This window comes from Capronia epimyces (assembly GCF_000585565.1).
Source record: "Capronia epimyces CBS 606.96 chromosome Unknown aczIQ-supercont1.12, whole genome shotgun sequence".
Lineage (NCBI taxonomy): Eukaryota > Fungi > Ascomycota > Eurotiomycetes > Chaetothyriales > Herpotrichiellaceae > Capronia > Capronia epimyces.
In genome coordinates, this window is record NW_006912915.1 from 34,930 (window position 1) to 50,717 (window position 15,788).

The 15,788-nt window shown below is 52.9% G+C and overlaps 4 protein-coding genes across 4 annotated transcripts; 3 read left to right on the forward strand and 1 right to left on the reverse strand.

Annotated features, from left to right (window-relative positions):
* Positions 1 to 1,466: 1,466 nt before the first annotated feature.
* A1O3_10483 (uncharacterized protein) lies at positions 1,467 to 5,527 on the forward strand (the record flags this gene model as incomplete). Its single annotated transcript, XM_007740573.1, has 2 exons — positions 1,467 to 2,364; positions 2,418 to 5,527. The coding sequence occupies 2 exons, from the start codon at positions 1,467 to 1,469 to the stop codon at positions 5,525 to 5,527; spliced, it is 4,008 nt and encodes a 1,335-aa protein (XP_007738763.1).
* A 1,023-nt stretch (positions 5,528 to 6,550) lies between these two features.
* On the forward strand, positions 6,551 to 8,827 carry A1O3_10484 (uncharacterized protein; the record flags this gene model as incomplete). The annotated part of the gene is made up of 1 exon (XM_007740574.1): positions 6,551 to 8,827. One exon carries the CDS (start codon positions 6,551 to 6,553, stop codon positions 8,825 to 8,827), a length of 2,277 nt encoding a protein of 758 aa, XP_007738764.1.
* Positions 8,828 to 9,869: 1,042 nt separating this feature from the next.
* A1O3_10485 (uncharacterized protein) lies at positions 9,870 to 11,285 on the forward strand (the record flags this gene model as incomplete). Its single annotated transcript, XM_007740575.1, has 3 exons — positions 9,870 to 9,924; positions 9,993 to 10,780; positions 10,833 to 11,285. 3 exons carry the CDS (start codon positions 9,870 to 9,872, stop codon positions 11,283 to 11,285), a joined length of 1,296 nt encoding a protein of 431 aa, XP_007738765.1.
* Positions 11,286 to 12,223: 938 nt separating this feature from the next.
* On the reverse strand, positions 12,224 to 15,337 carry A1O3_10486 (uncharacterized protein; the record flags this gene model as incomplete). The annotated part of the gene is made up of 1 exon (XM_007740576.1): positions 12,224 to 15,337. One exon carries the CDS (start codon positions 15,335 to 15,337, stop codon positions 12,224 to 12,226), a length of 3,114 nt encoding a protein of 1,037 aa, XP_007738766.1.
* Between the last annotated feature and the right edge of the window lie 451 nt (positions 15,338 to 15,788).

The following is a 15,788-nucleotide window of genomic DNA, read 5'->3' on the forward strand; positions in this document are numbered from 1 at the left end:
GTAGGTTAGGTAGGGATCTGACTTTACAAGATCGCGGGGACTAGAGGCTCAGCACGCTACACGTAGAGTACCCGGCTAATTATTATTACAAAGTATAATTACAGCAAATCGGTAATAACTTGGGCTACTAGGGCGCCTAGCAGAACGCGTGGGCTATGGGTCCTACCTACCTAGAACCTACCTAAGGTAAGTTTCTACTTGGGTACATACTATACCTAGGTACCTAAAGGGAAGGTAAGGTACCTTACCTGAGGTACCCTCTACACCCTTCCCCTATTACTTCTTCGATGCGGGCAATAGACACTACTCAAGGCGGTCATTACTACCAGCTGCAAGAAAGACCTCGATCAGTGACCTGTCTGTCGGGCACCCTTTGTTCTTTCGCCACCTGGCTTTGGCTTTAGCTCGAGGTCTGCTACTGGCCCCGTTCCCGGTGCTTTCCCAGGGCTGCTAGTCTTTGACTTCTCGCGCCCCGCCGCCCGAAACGAGCCCCCCTTCGACATTCCAAGCGACTGGTCAGGTTAAGGCTCCGTCCACTTAAGCTCTCCGGCTAACGGCGTGTGTGCCGGAAGTCTTTGTCTCTGGTCAAAAGCTGGTGTTGCTGTCCTGAGTCCTCTGTACGGATATGGAGCACCTACCTACCTGGTAGGTACGTGTTGAAGGCGAAGGTGACGGTGATGGTGCGCTACGCACAGCTGTAGCAGTGCCTACGGCGTCTCTGCACAGTGCATTGTCTTGTCGCCCCCGGCGATCTTTCAGGAGAGGATCAAGCCATTCGCCCAGTTTTAGCTACTGTACCCATCCCTACCCTCCTCGCCTTGCTGCCAACTGCCAACGGATAAAATAGTACCAGTGGCAGGGCAGAAACCTCTCTTGACCCTAAACTTGCCTGCCAACGCTTCCTCCTCAACCTCGCCTTCTACTACCAAACCTTCTCCTTCACGGGACGGGACAGCAATTTTCCATCGTTACCTATCATTATTGTTCTGGCTTCTGTCGCCCTCCTGATTCCTCGCACGTCCAACGGCCTCTATTAGTATTCATCACCTATAACCTATTGGCACTCTATTTCTCATCCTAGTAACCGACACCTCCCGACCTTTTTACCGTCCACCACTGGCTAGCGCTGTTTGGCATGTCCATCCCACCTCTGCCGTCCACGCCACCCAATCGCCCAGAGCAAGCCCCGGGAAATTGATCGCATTACCATCCCTCTTTCACAATCTACAGCACGCCTGCCTGCGCCGCCGATGAACCAAGTCTTCATCTCACAACCAGCTCCTCATTGAATCTCCCTCCCAGGCGAGTCCCTATCATCGGGCAAGGTGGCTCTGCCGCCATTCTGCCTTCGCTGCTGGACGCAGCCCAAGACTCGAGCCCTCTGGCACTTCGATCGCGCCTGTCACGAACCTTTTCGCACAGCTACTCATGAGGAGGAACATCTTGTAGAGACGCAAGCATCGTCCATGTCTCGCCCCGACGAGACATTGGCAGCGGCCGCCGCAATCTTACGTGGACTGGCCAAAGGCTCGACCGCGAATCCCTCCTACGCCAACGGCTTAAAGCTTCCCCCGTACCGACTTCCGGGGGATGACAACCCGTTGAAAAAGGAGCTGGAGGCTGAAATAGCTTCTCTGGCACGGCGGATACATTATCTCGAAGGGAGAGCCGATGTCGTTGGTCACTCGCTGCCGGATACCCCTGGTGAATTCCAGAGTCCTACCTCGCCGTTATCTCGCCCTAGCGAGCCTCGGAATGCATCAGAAGAACAATTCAATGACCAGACTGCGCCCGCTGCAGAAAGGACGCACGTGACCTCCAATCAATCAAGGCGCGTCAATACACTTCTTGCTGCAAGGGAGCCTCTTGGTCCTTCCGAATCTGGTCGTACCGTCAGCGAAGATGATATCAGCATTCTCCGGGAGCACGTGGAAAAACAGGCTGAACAGATCAAGAGCCAGCGCGAGACAATTGCAGAGATCAGTCTCGGTCTACGACATTCTGAGGAGCAAGCCAAGCAAGCATTCATAAGAGTGGAGAACGAAGATGTCTCGATGCTGGAGAGAGAACTTCGGAAGCATCAACAGGCTAACGAGGCTTTCCAAAAGGCATTGCGGGAAATTGGTGGGATCATAACCCAGGTTGCTAACGGCGATTTGTCCAAACGTGTCCAGATCCAAGCCACCGAAATGGACGATGAAATTGCTGCCTTCAAGGTCACTATCAACACCATGATGGACCAACTCGAGATATTCGGAAGTGAAGTGACCAGGGTAGCACGAGAGGTCGGTACTGAAGGCATCTTGGGCGGTCAAGCTCACATCGGCGGGGTGCATGGAATCTGGAAAGAGTTGACAGATAACGGTATGCTTTCCCATCATGGCACTGTGGGTGTTTCACCACTGACTCTGGGACAGTGAATATCATGGCTGCAAACCTGACAGACCAGGTTAGAGAGATTGCCACCGTCACTAAAGCAGTCGCTCGCGGCGATTTAAGCCAGAAAGTGCAGAGTCGAGCAAAAGGAGAAATATTCGAACTCCAACACACAATCAATACCATGGTGGACCAGCTACGGACGTTTGCCACTGAAGTTACCCGCGTCGCCAGGGATGTCGGCACTGAAGGCGTACTTGGCGGACAAGCTCAAATCGACGGGGTTCAGGGTACCTGGAATGAATTGACCAAGAGTGTGAATGCTATGGCAGATAACTTGACTACCCAGGTGCGAGACATCGCCATGGTCACTACCGCAGTCGCGAAAGGCGACCTTACGAGGAAAGTGACTGCCAGCTGCAAAGGCGAGATTCTCCTGCTCAAGAGCACCATCAACAACATGGTTGACCAGCTACAACAATTTGCCCAAGAAGTTACCAACCTGGCAAAGGAAGTTGGAACAAATGGTGTTTTGGGCGGTCAAGCGACGGTGCACGATGTTGAGGGCACGTGGAAGGACCTGACGGAGAATGTGAACGGCATGGCCATGAATCTGACGACTCAGGTGCGGGAGATCGCGGCAGTCACTACCGCGGTTGCCAATGGCGATCTTTCCAAAAAGGTCACAGCCGACGTCCAAGGGGAGATTCTTGACCTCAAGATCACGATTAACTCGATGGTCGACCGATTGAACACTTTTGCTTTTGAGGTCAGCAAAGTCGCAAGGGAGGTGGGCACAGATGGCACTCTTGGTGGACAAGCCAAAGTGGACAATGTCCAGGGCAAATGGCGAGATTTGACGGACAACGTGAACACCATGGCTTCGAACCTGACAGACCAGGTGCGGAGCATTTCCGACGTGACCCAAGCTATTGCGGCAGGGAATTTGGACAAGAAGATTGAGGTCCAGGCTCAGGGCGAAATTTTGACATTGAAGGTCACAATCAACAATATGGTGGACCGATTGGCCACTTTTGCTCACGAGGTGAGAAGAGTAGCTCGCGATGTGGGCGTCAACGGGAAGATGGGTGGCCAAGCCAACGTCCACGACGTCAGTGGTCGGTGGAAGGAGATCACCGAGGACGTCAACACCATGGCCGAAAATCTTACTGCTCAAGTCCGTGCCTTTGGAGAAATCACAGATGCAGCAACTGAAGGAGACTTTTCAAAATTGATCAGTGTCAATGCATCCGGAGAGATGGACGAGTTGAAACGCAAAATCAACCAGATGATTTCCAACCTAAGGGACAGCATTCAAAGGAACACGGCCGCTCGAGAAGCTGCCGAACTTGCCAACCAAACAAAGTCCGAATTTCTTGCAAACATGTCCCACGAGATCAGAACCCCGATGAATGGAATCATCGGAATGACTCAACTCACCCTCGACACAGATGACCTTAAGCCGCATTCCCGAGAGATGCTCAACACGGTGCACAACCTAGCCAACAGTCTGCTGACCATCATTGACGATATCCTCGACATCTCAAAAATCGAAGCGAATCGCATGGCAATCGAAGCCATTCCCTACACGATCCGAGGGACGGTTTTCAATGCACTCAAGTCGCTGGCAGTCAAAGCGAATGAAAAATCCTTGTGTCTGGCTTTCGACGTGGACAACTCGGTCCCGGATTATGTGGTTGGAGACCCATTCCGTCTCAGACAAATCATCCTCAATCTCGTGGGTAACGCCATCAAATTCACTGATCAGGGCGAAGTTAAGGTCACAATCAAGAAGTCCATAGACTTGATTGGGAATTGCGCAACCGACGAGTTCCCGTTCGAGTTTGTGGTGTCCGACACCGGTATTGGTATCCAGTCTGACAAACTTGATCTCATCTTCGACACTTTCCAGCAAGCCGACGGCTCGACCACCCGAAAGTTCGGGGGCACTGGCCTCGGACTTTCGATTTCCAAGCGGCTGGTCAACCTCATGGGAGGCCAGGTATGGGTCACTTCAGATTTCGGGCAGGGTAGTGAATTCCACTTCTCTTGCATTGTGAAATTTGCCACCGAGGACATCAGTGTCATCAGCTCACAGCTGTATCCGTTCCGCAAGCATAAAGTGCTTGTGGTGGACAAAGGGATTTCTCCTTTTTTCGAGCGCGTCCCCGCCCTGATCGAGGAGCTTGGTTTACAGGTTCTCGTGGTTGAGGATGAGGCTGACGTCCCTGAACCGCCTTATGATGGGAAAGATAAGCCGATCGATGGCGGCTACGATGTTATTGTCATCGACCAGCTCGAGACGGCGCACAAGTTGCGACTGATTGACAAATTCAAGTACATCCCCGTGGTCCTGCTGAATGCGACTGTGTCGATCAACCTGAAGACAGTCCTTGACTTGGGCATTGCTTCCTACATGACGACACCGTGTCAGCTCATTGATTTGGGCAATTGTATGATCCCAGCTCTTGAAGGCCGGTCTACCCCCGTGATCAAGGACTACAAGAAGTCATTGAATATCTTACTTGCGGAAGACAACGAGGTCAATCAAAAGGTGGCCATCAAGATTCTGGAGAAATACAATCATGTTGTGACAGTGGTTGGCAACGGTCTAGAAGCTGTCAATGCCATCAAGGCCGATCGCTTCGACGTGGTGTTGATGGACGTGCAGATGCCCGTGATGGGCGGGTTCGAGGCCACACGAGAGATCCGGCAGTACGAGAAAGAGATGTTGCTTCCCAGGACACCCATTATCGCGCTGACTGCCCATGCAATGCTGGGTGACCGTGAAAAATGCATCCAGGCTCAAATGGACGAATATCTGTCAAAGCCGCTCAAGCAGAACCTACTCATGCAGACGATCCTGCGAGTCGCATCCGACGGCGTGACAGCAATGTTCAACAAACATGCTCGGACCAAGTCGAAGGCGACCGGGAACGGCACGTCAGAGAACAGGAAGCAGGAGACAGCGCCTGCCGACGCAGACGTTTCTTCGACATCGCCGCTGAGGCCACAGTTTTCGGAAAGATCAATCACAACATCAGGCCCGGTGACTTCTGGTAGCCCGGAGAGCCCCTCAGCCGCTAAAGACGTCGAGTCCGATCCAATGTCGGCTGTTAATACCGTACGTTCGACGTCCTGGTCTAGATAAATGAAGAGACAGCTAATCGAGCAACCAGGTACTGTTAAGATCTCATAGTACATGAGCATACGTGTGATAAAGGTTTGGGGCCTTTTGGCTAGAATAACTTCGCATCAGCGCCGCGGGATGGGTTTGCTGGGGAATTTGATTTTCTGGAGCGAGGAGCATTGTGGAAATGCAGCTCGTTTTTAGTATGCTGTGTTTGATTCGCAGTCTGGGGCTCTGATATGTGGGATTTTCCGGGACATCAACTCTACGAGTGGGATTGTGGAGGGGGGAGCACTGGGGAGGGACACTTCGAGGATTGGCCTCGTTGGGCAGAGTGAATAAATCGCTCATGTTTTCGTTGTACGATGTACTCCGTACCTATAGTCACCAACTGGATGTCGCGGTGGATGACGGTTCTTTATTACCGTCCACCTCCGTCGTGCCCTATCACCGAGCGGTATCACCGAGCGGATCGTCTCAGCTGCTTCCATCCAAGACGAATCAGGTCGTATCTGAGGGGATCCGAGAGTGTATCACAGGGGTAACAATAGCGTCCTCGTGACAGATGGAGACTTGGAGACGTTCGTGCAAGCCGGACGAAGATACAGGCGCCAGATGAAGTCATGTGAGCAATCCCTTCGTACATACCAGGTTACCAAGAGACCTACCTAGATACCTATGTAGGTACTCCGTATATGTAGACGGGAAAAGTCCTCCACGTCCTCGGTGCAATACAGTGTAGAACCCTCCAAGTGGCGGTCGGGGCCAGGGCGAGATTGCTTTGTCACTGGAGTGTCTATGTCATCGCTGCTAATTACTCGTGTTTGGACCGCATGAAATTTGCCGCTCTGTCCAGTCGTGCAACACAAACAGCGAGTCCTGACTTTCAACTCATCCACGTTCCTACCCTTCCATGCAGGATCTGAGCATGGACGGTTTGTCATCATCGTTGTCCTCTGAGTCTGTTTCAATAGCTGCAATCTCCCGGCCCACGACGCTGGCCCTCCCAGCGGCACCATGAGTCATTGGTAAACACCACCGAACATGGAAGCACCACAGCCACAATCCGTCGAAGAAGCTGCACAATCGACTTCCAACGCTTCTGCTGTCAGAGAGGATGTCGCGACCTCGGCCCCGACCTCCTCCACATCTCGATTGAACCCGCGAAGCTGCGTCACGTGTCGCCGCAGGAAGGTCAGATGTAATAAAGAAAATCCATGCGCAAATTGTATAAGAGCGGGGATTGAGTGTGTCTTTCCTGGTCCGGGCAGGGCACCCAGAAAATCGAGAAAGCCCCCCGATACAGAGCTGCTGGCACGGCTACAGCGATTGGAGGGAGTGGTCCACAGCCTGGGAGCGCAGGTGGACGAGAATGGGGTCTTGTCGTCCACTGTCACCGGCTCTACAGACATACGAGTTCGGTTTGGCGACACTCAATCCGGAGACTCACCTACATCCGATCGCTCTGACTCGAAAAGGCAGTCCATTGATAAGCACTCGGGTCGGCTGCTGATAAACGAGGATCGCAGTCGATATGTCAACAGTGCCTTCTGGACCAGCATGAGCGACGAAATCACGGAGATACGTGATATGCTTGACCCTTCCAGCGCAGACGAAGAGGATGAGGCCCCCTTCTCAGACCAGGATCGCCAGGTGAACCATCAAGCCTTCCTCTTCGGCTACTCTTCGACAATGCTGGATCTACGAGAGCTGCATCCCACCCCGAGCCAGATCTTCATTTTGTGGGAAGTATACAAGGAAAATGTCGATCCCGTGGTCCGAATCACGCACCGACCGACTGCAAGGACAATCGTGATGACTGCGGCAACTAGCCTCGACCGTGTGTCAAAACCTGCGGAGGCCTTGCTGTTTTCCATCTACTTTGGAGCGGTGGTCAGTTTAAGCCCAGAACAATGCCGGCAACTACTCGACGAGGACAAGGAAACTCTTCTGAAGAAATACCGTTTCGCGATAGAGCAGGCATTAGCACGTGCCGACTTCTTGAACAGTTCCAGTCTGATGTGTCTACAGGCACTCGCCCTCTTCCTCGTCTTTGTGCGGCACTGTGACGATTCCCGTATAGTATGGGCTCTGGGAGGTTTGGCAATACATCTCGCGCAGGGGCTAGGCATTCACCGCGATGGGTCGCACTTTGGCTTGAACCCCTTTGATACGGAAATGAGACGACGACTGTGGTGGCATCTGACTGTTGTGGACAGCCGCTCGGCGGAGGATCACGGGGCCGACCCCGTTTTCACCGAGCCCTTCTACGATACGAAACTTCCACTGAACTATAATGACGACGACATCTATCCGGGAATGAAGGAATACCCTCCGGAGAGACAGGGCGCCACCGAGATGACGTTCTGCCTGATCCGTTTCGAACTGAGCATCTTCTCCCAACGTCTGAACTTGACCTCGCCAGAAGTGGAAGAGGGTCACGCATCGCCGGATTGGAAGCTTAAGGAGCAAATGATCGACGAGTGCCACCGCAGGCTGGAAGAGAAGTACCTGCGACACTGCGACATGAGTCAGCCCATCTATTGGGTAGCTACTACCGTTGCCCGCTTGATTTTGGCAAGGATGTGGCTGAAGGTGCACCATCCCCGTTCATTCAGCCCCACAAACGATGCCTCGCCCATTCCACCAGAATGCCGAGACCGGGTATTCCTCACCTCTGTGGAAGTGATCGAATTCTCTCACCTGCTAGAAAATAACGAGAGTACTGCAAAGTGGGGGTGGCTCTTCCGGACTTATGTACAATGGCAATCTGTGGCTTTTGCGCTGTCAGAAATTTGCGTGAGGCCGCCAGGACCCGACGTCGATCGGGCGTGGCGAGCGATTGAATCAGTATATGACGAGCAGCTGGTAAAGAATACCAAGTCGCACAAGGGCTTGGTATGGAAACCGCTGCGGCTCTTGATGGCGAAGGCCCGGGCTCGAAGAGCAGCACAGCAGGCGCACGACGCGGGTCAGGGAGGCGAGGGCCCCAACGTCGCCCCATCTACAGATCTGCCGGCATCCACCTCGATGGAGCGTTTCATGCATGACTATCCCAATAATGTGGTTTCCAGTACCCTGGAAGCATTCGACCTTGGGAGTCAATCACCTTACTCGCCTGTGGCACCTAAATCGGTGCACGTCGGGAGTGGGAGTGGGATGGCCAGCCAAAGCAGCAGGGCGACTCATTCAGCGGATCCATCGGCGCTACAGCACGGTGATTTCTTGAATTATGAATGGTCGCCGTCTGTGGGAGATTTCAACATCCAACCAGAGCCCTTTTCCCGATTCATTATGAATACGCAGGAAGAATGGTTCTGATACAGCACAAGCTGGGGCCGAGATAGGCTTGCTTCAAAACAAGTTTGTCCGTGGGATAGACAACCGTGTTACTCGGCTACGGCCGTTAGTACATAGATCTGGCAGCCAGGTACCAACAGGGGCAAGATCGAGGTCTATTTTGGGTAGGTCCAGATGGCAGATGCACCTTGGGCGGCCTGAGAGTCAGCGCCAGCAGGGATGTGCAGGTGGACTCGGCTGTTGATGTTGCAGCATCACAAATTCGACAGTGTTGGTTGGTCGCTGCTCGGACACTGAACCTGGCACACCGCCAATATAGATGAATAGAGTGCCCGCCGCCTAAGCACTGTACAGTAAGATACTAGGCTTAGGGGCTAAGCATTCGGCACCCCCCATCTAGGCCTTACAGTAGGCCTTAGGGCCCCTTAGCCCAGGGCTGAGACAGTGTTTGCCGCCTAGGAGGACGGAGGACGGAGCAGCTACGGAGTATGGAGTACGGATACATATGTACTCTGTAGATGCCCTACCTAAGGTACCTGGTACCTACCTAGTACTAATCTACACCTACGGCTCGAATAGTATGTACTAAGGTGCCTATCTATCGGCCTCCCCTGTTCTCAGGCACGTCCGTCGTCCATTGTTTGGCTGAGCACCTTGCGCTCGCCAACTTTTGTTGGGCGTCTAGCCTAATCAAGGTAACTGGGCGCCTGAAACTTGGGGTAGCCAGGGGCAGAACAATGGGATAAGCGGACCAGCAACCGCCGGACGTCTTCAGCTGGAACAACACCCTTGAAACAGAGTCGCCCGTCAAAGGATGCACACCTATGGATGCTGTCTCCTTCCGGCTGGTTCAACATGCGAGGAAGAGAGCTGGCATCTGAACGCTGAAGCGCCAGGCGTGGCTTCTATCTTTGCCCTTGCCTAAGCGTTACTGACGGACTTCTAGCTGCTCTTCTCTTGTCTCTGTCTCTGTCACACCCTCCCTTCCTCTCCCGTTCTCTTTCTACTCTTCGACTGTGAGCAAACTCCATACTCCAACAGAGTCTATTCCCCGTTCTTAGTCATGTCTTTTCGTTGCCAGACCCGACTCAGGGTTATGCTAGGTTTTGTTCTGGCTGGTAAGTCCCTATACCTCTTCCAACGGGCACCCCGAGGCCAAGGACGCAGAAGCTAACCGTCATTCCAGTCTTCTTGCTCACAGTGCATGCTGCTGTTCCTGCTTCCACCTATGTCGGTCGAGGTACCTCTCCAGATCCTAATGATAACATCACTGTCGCCGTCAACGTGCCGTCCAACAGCAGCGATTCCCTATTCTTCCATTTTTCCGCTCCCGCAGGCCAAACATGGGCAGCTTTTGGCTTGGGTGGTCAAATGAAAGGCGCCTTGATCTTCGTCACTTATGCTGCTAAAGATGGCAAGAACATCACACTCAGCCCCCGTCTGGGCACTGGCCATGTCATGCCTCAACATACCACGTCTGTCCAAGTTGACGTTTTGGCTGGGAGTGGCATCGTCAATGGCTCCTTTGTCATCAATGCCAAGTGCACAGGCTGCCGCTCGTGGAGTGGTGGGAGTGTCAATACTGCCAGCACCAGTCAGAACATGATTTGGGCTGTCGGTCCAACAGGAAACTTGCAGAGCAATGATGTTGCGGCCTCCATCAGTCAACATGAAGGGTATGATGTCTTCAACTTGGACTTCAAGTCGGCAACTGGAACGGCTGGCGTTCCTGTCCTGAACTCATCGTCGACAACCGTTGACGACAGCCCTATTTCGGGTGGCCATTTCCATGGTGGTGGTGGATTCCATGGATTTATCATGTGTCTGGCCTTTGCGATCGTCTTCCCGGCCGGGTATCTGTTGTTACGCACTATCCAAAAGGTCTGGGTACATTGGGCCGTCCAGACATTTGGTTTGGTGGTGGTGTGCATTGGTACCGCAGTCGGCATTGCCGTTAGCAAGAGAGACAACATTGTAAGCATGAAACTCCCAGGGGCTTCGTGCTCAATCACACTAACTGGCACAGACACCGAGCCTTACCTCCGGCCATCAAATTCTCGGACTTATCATCTGTGGCTTGGTCCTCATCACTTGGACTGTGGGATTCGTTGGACACAGCATCTACAAGAAAACCGGGTCACCGGCCAGGATCATGATCGGCCATCGTATTCTTGGGCCCGGCACGGTATTCCTGGGGCTTGTCAATGGCCTGGTAGGGCTTCACTTCGCAGGCAACCACCCTGGCCTTGCCGGCTTCGCAATTGTATCGGTTGCTATAGCCGCCGGCGTTGTCTCTGTGGGAATTATCTTTCGTCGTCGAAAAGTGCGAAAGGAGGCCATGAACACTCCGGCCGCGGTTAACTTTCGGGAGGGTCAGACGGATCCTGGTCATACCGCAGAGCAGTACCCTCCGCCTCCGTATAATCATGGTGGCATCCCGTTGCAAAACTACCGCAACACTGGTCAAGTGTATGCCTAGGAAGCAGAAGGCGATTTGGAAATAACGCAAGGGTCTTACAATATCGGCTCTATTTAATCATCTTGGGCCGACGGTCAGAGGCAAGAAGGAAGTTATAGGCCAAGGGAAAAGTTTACAGTTGATTAGGTTAGGGTAGGGTCTGTGCTACTGTACCGGTAACGGTCCACTGCGCAACCAAATGAACAGGTTGATTGGGCTTGGATTAGATTATTGTCAGAAACTAGATATGAAGCATCAACACTCGTTCAGTAGGATGCGGATCTTATTTGAGATGCCAGACATGCGGCTTCCGTCGAGGCCACCCTCCGTTAGTGACTATGGTCGAGAAGTTGGGTATACTCCACTGATAGGGACATTGACATTGTCCTCTTAATGAATGATTTAGCGTGGTACCAACTACTGGGCAGGCAAGCCAGTAGGTGCCAGGAGGTTTACCCCCGGACTGGTGAGTTGTATGTACGAGCACAACGAACTTTGCATGACATGCCTCGATGCTCCTCATGTGACTCTTGGAGATGAGTGATGTGTCATGGTATAGTACGGAGTTCTATCGTCTATGTGGATGTTCATCCATGGGGAAGGTGAGGTGTTAGATAGTACAGCTAATTATTTACTTATAATATAATTCAAGTATCCGTACTCCGTACTGTGTCTTGATAATTGCCACCTATTGTCGATACGCCACGGCTCTACCGGAACTGGCTGTAGATGGATGGTCATTCATCCTGTGGATAATCAAATACATCCCGTAGGAGACGACAGGGCGTTTCAATCTTGGACTCGGCGTTACAAATGCCCAGCCCATACCAGAACGTACGGCTTATCCTATGTCTTACGCTAACAGCAGAAAATCGACGGAAAGCTCATGTTCGTTGCCCTTTTCGATGAGAGCCAGAGCCTTGGAGAGTATCAACTACGGAGTACATGGTCGCATGGTGTCATGCTTCGGCTGTCAGCTCAACCATGCTCAACTCCCCCGCGAGTCCCAACCTCAGCACCTTGACAACATCCCGTCCAACGACATCCTTATCCTTGAATCTCGCTCTCCAGTCCCACCCCCTGACAATATCACTTCTCGGCTCAGGAACCAAAACTCCACTGCTTGCTGCACTCTTCCCGCCAGCCCCTGTGCTCGTTAGATCACTCTTCGCCAACATCTCCGACCCAATCATGCTGAAGCTGAAGTTGGAGTTGGTGCCCGAGGACATGCTCTTCTTCAGAAGGGCGTGCGGGCTAGGCGGCTGAGAGCCGTGGTAATTCCGTAGTGCAGCCTGCAGGCATTCTTCCGTGGCCTCGTACACACGTGGAGATACAGTGGACAGGTCCTCGATGGCCGCTAAGAGAGCATAGATCTGCTGGGAAGTGAGGACGTTTTTGTCAGAAGCGCTGTTACTTGCAAGAAGGGCGGTGGCCTCCCCCAGCAGTGTTAGCAACCCGTCGACCTGAATGGCAGATTGGCGGTCTGGGTCGTATAGCCCTCCATAGATGCTGTCCGCGGCGCTGTTGATTGCTGCCACCAGGGCCTTGGATGCAGCCTGTTTGCGTGCAAAAGGATGAAGATTCGACAAACTACCCTGTCCATTTGGAAGCGAGTCCTCATCCCTCAGAGCGTAGAATCGGCGCAGACAAGCATATCCGACTAGGTAGAATTGTAACATCTCGGCAGCTTCCGGGTCGACTTCAGCAATATCTGATAAGGCCGTTTTGGGATTTTGCACCAGGCTCTGCAATCCCTCGTCCATCTCATCCTCCGGTGGGTAAGCCCTAGACTGCACGAGCGAGTAGCTGACCAGCAGATCAATCAGGTGACGGATTTTGTGTGATGCATGGCTTCTGGCGTAACATAACAACGCGGTACCGTATTCGGCGGTATTGTTAACGAGATAGTCGCCGAACCGATCCGATACGTTACGTGCTTCGTCTTGAAGACCAAGGTCTGAACACAGATTCGTGAGCTTCTCAGCGCGATCTTGCGACACGACTTCGAGCCGTTCAAGAAACCTGGTGACAGCCGTGTGCATCACCTCGCGATCGTCTAATCTGGTGACAATCGAGATGGCAACTTCCCAGCCTTCAACAGCAGACCCATCAGCAAGTCGCAAGATAGGCTTTTCAAAAACTCGGTCAGCGTATCCTAGGAGGATGTCGTCCTTACCGACGCCCTGCTTAGGAGCACCGTAACTGAGTACCATCAGATCCTCCTCGTTCAGGCCAGCTGGTCGAGCTGAGGTATCAGCTTCAATCCAATCTGCCTTTGTTCCGATCTCAGCAATGGACGAGGCAACACATTGGGATAGAGCCCGCAGCACAATCAACGCGCTTTGAGGACTGCCTTGCAGTATAGCTCCGAGCCCCACTTCAACCGGTGACATGGCGTTGATCTGGAACGAGTTGTTGTCATTGGGATCCGTCACACTCAGGAATGAATCTCGAAGTCGACCAACATAAGGGTTGAGATCCCCAACATCTTCAGCCAGGTTGTTAGCACGACTGACATCAAAACTCCACTGGGCGACTGCAGCATCCACAGAACCATCCCACCATATCGTCAATGAGGTGGCAGCTTCTAGCCAGTCTTGCGACTGGGCGGCAATCTCTTCGGCACTCCCTAGTAGAATGCTGTAAAGAATTTTGAGATTTTGAAAGATTGTCCAGGGAAGAGCTGATGGCGTGCTCTGACCAAGTTTCCCAAGGAGGCTCATTCCGGGCTTGCGAAGGCCAAAGTTCTCAGCTTCGAAGGAAGTGCTGTCTTCGTCATTTTGAGAAGCTGCCAGATCCGTCAGGTTGTCCAATTCGGACTCCACCTGAGTGCGGAACAGGTCCCATTCAGGTCCTGTAACATTCCAATCCCCAGATTGAACAACAGGGCATGAATTAAGAAGGAGCCGAGCTCTGTATATGACACTCTGTACTGACTGGAGTTGGGCACCCTTGTAGCCAGGTTCGTCCATTCCATCATCTACCGCGGAGGCGGCATATCTAAAATCTGCCTCGGCAAAGAGGTGCATGACCAAGTCAAACTTTCCTCGCAGCATCAGGCTTTGTACGGCATCCCAGAAGAGGTCATGGGATGTGCAATTGGGATGGGTTGAGGCAACTGTCCCGTAAAGCGGTTCGTACGACACATGATAGGTATCGAGCCAATCGAGGAGGATCTGCGGAGTAGGAAGAACCATGCCGTCCGATGACGGAGGTGGATGATGAAGAGCTAGGAGCAAGGAGGCAAGGTAATTGGCTTTGGCGAAGGGTGTTGCCGAAGGCTGGGGGCCTATGTCGCTGCTGTCGAGCGAAGGCCGGTCGATTTCAACGAAACGCTGCCATTCAGGAAGGAGGAGGTAGACGTGATCAGTGATTGCGCGGAGAATCCTGGCATTGTCTCTTAGATATTGTGTTTGTTCGTCTAGTTGGCGAAGAATTTGTTCTGTCCTGAGAATGACCTCATCGGGTTCAGTCAAATGGGCAGACTGCGCTCTCGCAGCTAATTCACGGGCGAGGTTGGGGACGACCGAGTCGTTGCCTTTGTTAGGCAGGGCGGAAAGTCGCGAGCTGCGAAGAGATTTGCGTGGAGTCGACATCCTTGAATCCCGCTGGCTGAACTTGAGCAGTGACGCAGCAGACTGTCGATTGACGGACCGAACGCCTTGCGGGAGGCGGAGGTTTGTGTCATCTTGGTCATCGTCCTCTTCCATGTCTTGATCGGCATAGTCATCCTCACTGTGAATGGTGTATTCCGAGGCTAGTGATGTGTTGAAGGACGTGTGATACGGCCTGGAAGCTATCTTGCCGGGGATGGCATTTTTTGTGGGAGGAAGGGCGGGATTGTTTCTGGATGGACCAAGTGGCGGGGATAATTTTGAAGGCTTGGACAGCTGCAGCTTACTGACACCAGAGCCAAAGGTCGAGCTGCCGAAGATCTGGGAAGGAGGAGGAGCGATAGGAGTCGTACTCGCCAGGTGAGGCGCATTGGAAGAGAAGAGATGCGAGCGAGATGCAGGCCTGGCTGGTGTCGAGTTGATGCTCGACGAGTAGTCGGCAGAGAATTTGTTCACCATGGCCAAGGCACAATTAACAGTTGCATGCCTTGTCACGGCTGTCTGCGCATGAAGAGGTGTGGAACTGGGTGGTTCGTAAACATGAACAAGCCCGGGTGCGCGTTTGTTGGTTTGTTGGTTTGTTGTCGAGGACGCGCGATGAAAGCCTCGCAGCAAGGAACAAGTCAAGGCTGGCCAGGACTGTGCCGGGGCCAATAGCAGCAGCAGGATCCTGCTTACTTAAGGTGATCCGCATTCCACCAATGGCATCCAACATACATAACCCCGGGCACATACTCCGTACTAGGTGCCTACCAGGCAAATACTCTGTACTCGAGTCTCTAACGAAAGGCACACTGTACAGACATGTACGGCGGGAAACTGAGATCTCGACATGTTTGATTCTTGCCGATGAAAGGAAGTGCGTGACTCGCTGACCGGATTCAATGCCCGTGTGAAGTGATTCCCAAGC